The sequence below is a fragment of the Sesamum indicum genome, linkage group LG5 (assembly GCF_000512975.1).
Source record: "Sesamum indicum cultivar Zhongzhi No. 13 linkage group LG5, S_indicum_v1.0, whole genome shotgun sequence".
Lineage (NCBI taxonomy): Eukaryota > Viridiplantae > Streptophyta > Magnoliopsida > Lamiales > Pedaliaceae > Sesamum > Sesamum indicum.
In genome coordinates this window covers 16,283,070-16,290,518 of record NC_026149.1, presented here as the reverse complement: position 1 = coordinate 16,290,518, position 7,449 = coordinate 16,283,070, and the positions used below count along the sequence as shown (strand labels likewise).

The 7,449-nt window shown below is 37.0% G+C and overlaps 2 protein-coding genes across 2 annotated transcripts in view; one reads left to right on the top strand and one right to left on the bottom strand.

Annotated features, from left to right (window-relative positions):
* LOC105162680 (pentatricopeptide repeat-containing protein At1g80270, mitochondrial) overlaps positions 1–125 on the top strand; it is a gene marked incomplete in the record, with an annotated part of 3,979 nt that extends 3,854 nt beyond the window's left edge. The window contains 1 exon segment of the mRNA XM_011080768.2: positions 1–125.
* Positions 844–6,723, bottom strand: LOC105162679 (transcription factor TGA2.2). The gene is made up of 10 exons (XM_011080767.2): positions 6,095–6,723; positions 4,485–4,588; positions 3,849–3,919; positions 3,552–3,749; positions 3,233–3,310; positions 3,094–3,153; positions 2,847–2,976; positions 2,333–2,604; positions 1,958–2,206; positions 844–1,557 (listed from the first exon to the last, which is right to left on the bottom strand). The coding sequence occupies exons 1-10, from the start codon at positions 6,190–6,192 to the stop codon at positions 1,411–1,413; spliced, it is 1,407 nt and encodes a 468-aa protein (XP_011079069.1). The 5' UTR covers positions 6,193–6,723; the 3' UTR covers positions 844–1,410.

The following is a 7,449-nucleotide window of genomic DNA, read 5'->3' as shown; positions in this document are numbered from 1 at the left end:
TGGTTACAATTTATCTATGGTATTATTATATTGTTGCACTCCAAAATCTTGCCTTTCTCTGGGAGGCTGTGTATCGGACTAGTGCTATTACTTTACACTGAAAAAATGTCATCCTTTTGTCCTTCTCTCCTCTCCTTTTTGTTTGTTTTTATTTTTAGGTATTGATAGTGTACTTGCACTGTCAGAGGTGAAAACATTGACAGTTCTTGAGGTTAGCTAAAAATAAGCATACTCTATTGCCTTCTATAAAATTACAGCTACATTCTATGAGGGTATAGCTATAATTATATGTCAATTCTCTATTTAAAGGCAAAATTTATACGAATACTCTTGAAAAATATTATACTAACATTGTTCGGGGGTATAGTTATTATTCTACAAAAGGTAGGGAATGTTTTTGTAATTTGGTTTAATATCAAGGAGTGTAAATGTTTTTTACCCCCTATAAAATATCCACACTAAAAGAATGTTGAATTAATAATTTTAGAGGCATCTTCTTGGTTCGGACAAAGTTTGGAAGTATGTTTTACTTGTTAATTAAATAATGAAGTCATTGGTTTGATTTTTAGGGGCCGCCAGTTTACTATGGACAAAGTTTGTAATAAGTTCTATATCTGTTAATTTACTAACGAAATTATTAGTTCTGGATTTGGATTGTTCTAATTACGTTTCCTGAAATCAACTTTTTTTTTAAGTAGATCACTATATCTCAAACCACTTATCTACGTACGGGATCGTGCTGCCCTCTGCTCTGCAAAAGATAAAATGTTCAGGCCTTGGCTCATGTTCATATGAACAAAATACAGACAAAAATGTTCATGTGAAGAAAATACAGACAAAAGATTCAGACCAATCATCGATCGTTTGAACGGAAAGATTCCACTACCATCAAAGTCAGCTTATTACAAACTTTCCCAGATTAAACCAAGGAAGACAAGACATACATCAACCCACAAAACTTCTTCTCAGTTTTCATGGCATAGTTCTGTTTCTCACAATACAATCATGGGATTCCCAGAAACTAGAAGAAACCTCTAGCACACGAGGGATACATATATTACAGCAGAACATTCAAATCCCAGTCATCTTTCCTCTACACATATCTATCTTTCCTTCCTACGTCCTGTCTATAAAATCAAGAGCATGCATATTATCGATTCCTATTTTAGTCGGTGCCAGAATCAGTATACGGCGAGGGAAGCTATACTCTCACAACCAGAGTCATACATCAGTGTCGGCCATGGCTGCCAGCTTCGTTCTGGCCTACTTAGTGGGCTTACATTCCAGGAGCAGTTTTCACTCGTTAGTGCCGGTCTGGATACATCTGAGCCAAGCGGATAACAAGTCATTCTCGCGGCCTTTCAGTCGTTAGTGCCGGTCCGGGTACATCTGAGCCAAGCGGATAACAAGTCATTCTCGTGGCCTTGCAAGCCAGAGAGAACTGAGAGCTCGAAGCCTTGAAAAATATTCATTTATCAAGAGAAGTGCACGGGCTGATTGTCTAGTTGTCAGTGTACGATGCATCTGCTGTAGCGTCTGCTGCCGCAAGTTGTCAGCCTGTCATTGCCCAAGAAGAAATTTCAGTCTTGCAAACTCATTCTACCACTGCTTTCTTGTATATGTTGAGACAGTTTGATGTGAGAAGGTTTCACTTTGTGGTCCGTATCTTTGATAAATTTTGCTAATACCCGTGCATTCATATTTACATTACAAATCCCTTCTCACACAAGTTCTGCCCGGCCATCCAACTCTTTAGGGGGAATTCGTAATGTAAAACAGGAAGGTGACTGCAAGGTTTAATTTTTCAAAACCAATAGAATTTTTGTAATATGGCTAAATCTCAGAGGTAGTCATTATAATTATCCCTTACTGTATACTAGCTGAGATAGAAAAAGAACAACACAACCTGTAAGAGCAAAAGAAAAGCAACAATAACTATATGAAGACAACCAATTACCTGCCGCAGAAAACCTTCAAGAGTTCCCAACTTCCCCATGGCCATTGCCATCTGACCCATATAATTAGCAACATTTCCCGACGAGCTTTCAGGTCCTGAAGAACCGTTGGCTATTGTCTCAGCTAGAGAGTGCTGTAATGCTTCCATACCTTGCGAAAGGGCATCTTCTGCTTGATGTGATGATTGCTGCAAATTGTAAATTGCTGTCATCTGCTGCTCCGTTAGAGGCTCCAGTTGGTTCACAAGAAGCTGCAAAGCCCTCAAAATTCCAGTAAGAGAGAGAGATAAGAAATAAATAACTACTATCTTTGCTCGGAACAGAATAAATAGAACCAAACTGATAGAATAGAGCGACCTGTACTGAAGGGGACACACCTTGAGAAGTTCAGATGGACGGAAACCACCAATCCACATAAAACACCTTTCTGCTGGTGTTTTCCACATTCCCGATAAGATGTGAAATACATCAGCCTTGGCTGCATTACCCTTCAACCTGAATATGTCGTTAAATTGTGTTGTGACGTTATCCACAACAGTGCGGAGTTCTGTGTCGCTTGCATGTGAATTCACTGCTGTTCTCAGCTCATTTATCCTTTTGTTCTGTTCTTCCATCCACCTTGCATATTCCGCATCAAAAGCCAATGCCCCTGTAACAATAAGACATTTATATAATTGAATAAATGAAGATAACCTTTTTATTTTCCCCAAGTGGTATTCAGGGTATTAAACAAGCCCACACCCAACAAAAAGAAAAGAGGAAAGAAGAGTCCACCATCTGATTATAGCTCAAGAATCAAAGTTTAAATCAGAAAACAGAATCACATGCATCGTAGTTTTAATCAGTTAATACAACTAAACAATGACGCGCAGGCCCTAAAAGATATCACACCATTGCCACTCCCCGCATTAGATTGGTCTCCAATGCTTGAAATGAATATTCCCTGCTGACGTGCCCGCTGCAGTTCCTGCTCTAGCTGAGTTAGCTTCAGACGGCTATTCTCCAGCTGCTGGACATAAGCCTGGAAAGTCGGTGCAAAGCCGGTTTAAGAATTATCTTACCATAAATACACCACCACCATTTCTTAGCAGACCAAACAAGAAAGATATAGAACTTAAATATCAACTCCAAAACCTACTTTCTTCCTCAGTCTGCTTTTCCTAGCAGCTTCACGATTTTGGGCAAGCCTCCGCAGTGTCTGACAATCATATCATAAAAAAGGGATAAAAAAGCCGCATGTGAACTTAGTGAATTACCAACTAGTAAAAAGGTGTAACCTTCTGATCTAGAGTTTTTTCTTTTGATTTATCACTTGAATCGGAGACGGTAACAGCAGCAGACTGACCCATTTCGTTCTGCACAAGGAGCCCAAAAACATCTAAGCATAAATGAAACAGAAGGAAATTTATTCGTACACAAACCAATAAATTTTATTTGCTAGCGACTTTCTTGGAATACTTCCTGAGTGGAATAAGCTAAATTGACATGGTTCAATTTCTAAGATGGAGGACCTAAAATAGGGTTCAAGCTATGGGGAAAAAAGAAAATTAAAAAAAATTCCTACACAACCAGAGAACGGGCTTAAAGACCAATCACCATTTGATTCTTGTCTTCAGGGTCCACATCTGTTGAAGTATCTGTACGGGAACTGGAATCTGCCATGTTAGACTCTCCCCAATTCTCATGTTGAGCACCAGTTGCCATTACAACATTCAGATCAGATCCTTTTTGCAATTGTACTGCTTGGGACCCCAAGAAAGCCGCAGAAATATTGCCATTGGTTGCAGCAAGAGACTGCAGATTCAATGGATGTTAGATGTAAAACTATGCAAGCAATCCCGGATCTTCTAAAGTGAAACACAGATACAAATGGCTGAAAGAGGTGAAAGTTACCTTATTGAATACACCAGACTGGAGATCTGTGCTCATTGTTTGACTATTCACAGTTGGAGCAAACACTGGGTCTGCATTAAACAAACTTGTTTATAGAGATTTGGTATTGTACCAAAAGAAATAGGAGCTACTGAACATAATGGAATATCAGTTTGAAAAGGAAAATGCAGGCATTTTTACTCATTGTACACCAACAAATGTTAATAATAGGTCAGACTGCACAGGCAGAATAGAATTCATAAAACTCACTGTTCAACCCAAGCATTATTTCCTGAGAAGCTTCGACTTCTCCACCATAGATGTAAAACATATTGTATTTCTGTGTTTCAATTAGAGGTGAGTTTGGCTTGTTCAGTACTTCTGTCTGATATTATATGTTCATTATCCTAAACACAACAGCTAACTGCCACTAAATCTGAGAGAATCTAGAACTTCAAGAGATAGAACAAAAGCTTAGTCAATTTCATGTAATCGGGAAGGCAGCATACCTAGAGTGTGGAAATCTTGAAAAGCTCAGATAACAAAGTCCCTCAAAATTTAATTTGCAACTTGATGAAGCTTGAGTTTGATGGACATAATACCAAGCATACAATGAAAACAATTAATCACAAACAGAATTAAGACCTAGAAACTTACTTCGACTGACATTAGCAGCATCTCCCACCCGAAATCCGAGATACTGCTCCAGGACCCCAAAATCAGAAATCCTAGATGATTGCGTTGCATTTACTTCTTTACTCCTGCAATTTTCAAGTCACACTAACAATTAGCTATTAAATGAAAATACTAATCTAGGTGATACCATTTACCAACTCAAGAAGGAAAAAGAATGTCACCACAATTAGTTTTGCAGGGAAGGCATAGTCTTATTTACTTTTCGGGATATTCTCCAAACTTAGGAATACAATGCATAATCATGTAAACTTCAAAGTTACAGGGAAAAAGCATACAAAGAACTCTATCTGTCATGTAAAATGCCTATCCGATATTCAAATCAGATTCTGCTGAAATCAATCAGGATGTTAATTCTATTCTTTTCCGTAAGAATCAAAACAATATCTACAGCCCCACGAAGTTGTATCATCAGCCCCATACTGTGAACAAAGCTCGGTATGAACTTCAAGTTAGCACCAAGTGCTAATATCAGTCAGCAAAACTTTCAAACAAATTATAAATCTAGAACAAGAATCGTTTTCCATGCAATTTGGCAGCTCATTTGAATGACGAGACCAGTTTGGATAAACATGCTTATTATAAAGTCCATATTCAAACTTTTAACTTGTACTTGGATAATTTAAAGAACTTAGGCCAACTTCAATTACAGAGTCATATAAATAATCCTCAACAAATCCTTTCGATATATAATACAACATACTTCGGGGAAATTTTGTTTTAAGAATTTGGCAAACAGATCAAATTAGCACACCTGAGAGCTGATAAAGTAAGAACAAACTCGGATATTTCCTAACTAAACCATGTCAACATCCCGCCAGTCCGGACTTATTTATTCATCTTACCAACAAAACTGTAGATTTTTTGGACTAGCACATTCTCTGTACTACAGAAGAAACTCACAACCACAATAGGGTCTTAAAGGGTAGATAAGTACAAGTGAAAGGAGAAATGGCCAATTATAAGAATATTACTCAGTCAAGCAAGGGCAAGCACTGCTTCTAGCAGAAGCAAACAAATAACCGAAAGATCAATTGAACGGCAATGTATTCATTGACCAGTAATCCAAGAAGCAGTACACCAATACTACATCGAACAGATACTTGGTGGGAGTGAATAACCAGCATGTACTTTATTTTTGGCATATTTAACTTACATTAACCGATTATATCATTAATAACAAACAAGTAATAGAAGTAGAACCTTTTAGCTTTCCTGATTATCACTTTCCACTTAAATGCATTCAACCCTTTAGTACCTACTTATTTCTTTGTCTGACCCAACACCGTAGTGACTTTCATGGCACTATTTCACTACAGTAGCACAAAAACTTATGTGAAACAGATATCGTAAAATTTGTCTTTAACGCTGAAGATGACATGTAAGACATGGCATATTCACCTACCTTCCTACAAACCTAAAACTAATACTGCACTCAGTAGAGAAAAAGATAAAACGTTACGTTTTAACTTAAGAAGAATTTTAAAAAAATACCGTAATACCAAGGAAATATTGAGAAAGGACTCAAAGTTCTTAATCAACTTCAGACAATCACCAAAGACAGAGAAAATTACATGGGATTGGAAACCGGTATCTGAGAAATGAAGCTTGGCATTCCAGAAGTCACTCTTCTATTATCATCAGCACCAATTTTAGCTGTTCTACTACCCATGAACCACCATCACCACAGCACCACCTCAATATTTCCAAACCCGGAAAAGTTTAGACACACACACACCCAAAGGGCCAAAGGAACAAAGAAAAAAAATTCTAAAATGAAATCGTTTTCCCCAGAAACTTCATAAACTATGAAGTCAACGTCGGCAAAGATCAAACCTTCAGATAACACAAAGAAAAACACTCCAAATCCCAGTTCAAATACAAATCAAACACGTTACACCAACCGATATCATTTACCAAAAAACAATCTTTTTGACAAACACCTCCAGAATATGGTTGAGGAAAGGGAGGGAAGAAAAGGACCCAAGACCTAACAAATATATCAGACTCCTCAAACCACCGAGCAAAACCCAGTTGCTGAAATTTAGTCAAAAGCTCAAGAAAACCTGAATTTTGAATGTAAACGACATAAAGATTGGATCTTTTTGACTTTTAAGTAGTCAATTAATGACCCATTAGAGGTGCAATAATCTTATATTATGATTTCATCTAGAAAGTTCCCCCCAATCAAGAGTACTCTGTTTCAGCACCAAAACCAAGGGACCCAGTTGAGGTTTTAAGCTTATTTGTTTAACCATTTCAGCATTTGTTTATAATAATGTGCTTATGGGAGGGGAGGAGAGGAGAGAGAAAGAGAGAGAGAGAGAATGACGTTCAGATTGTTCCAAGAAATGCGTCATTCTCATCCCAGGCATTCCACTTCTCAAAGCTTTCCCCATTTTTCTATTGCTTGGTGTGCTAACTCTTGTACTATATACTAATCAATATTATGGCGTAACCCCCTGCATTTATGAGAATTTCACTTCAGTACATGAAGTTTAGGTATTTTAAAATTTTAACCTTTTATATTTGTTATATGAACATCATAAACCGCTCATTTTTCGCTTTTTATATGTTTCTGCACCACATTTATCCTCAAATTTCCATCTTGGAAATTTTAGCGGTTTGGTTCTGACAATCATTCAAAAGATAACAAACATTTTAACCATTTAGAAAGAGTTTTCCTTTTTTTATCTCACAATGAAAAAACAGTAATTTACGTTGAATGTTAAAAAATTTGTTGAATTTATGAGAAAACATGATTTTTAACACTATGTCATCAATATGATGCCTACATTTATGATTGTGTATTTGATTTTCTTAACTATGATCTGCTTTATTTTAATATCGAGATCGACAATCATAAACTTATTCATATTGGTTGGCTCCTTTCACATTATTTTGTAACTGTTAGAAATTTTCCTTCGTA

Coding starts and splice junctions, on each gene's coding strand:
- LOC105162679 (XM_011080767.2), bottom strand. CDS start 6,192: ATGGGTAGTAGAACAGCTAAAATTGGTGCTGATGATAATAGAAGAGTG. Junction 3,311..3,551: donor CTGAAGACAAGAATCAAATG/GTGATTGGTCTT, acceptor CTCCTTGTGCAG/AACGAAATGGGTCAGTCTGC. Junction 2,207..2,332: donor GTCCATCTGAACTTCTCAAG/GTGTGTCCCCTT, acceptor AGGGCTTTGCAG/CTTCTTGTGAACCAACTGGA.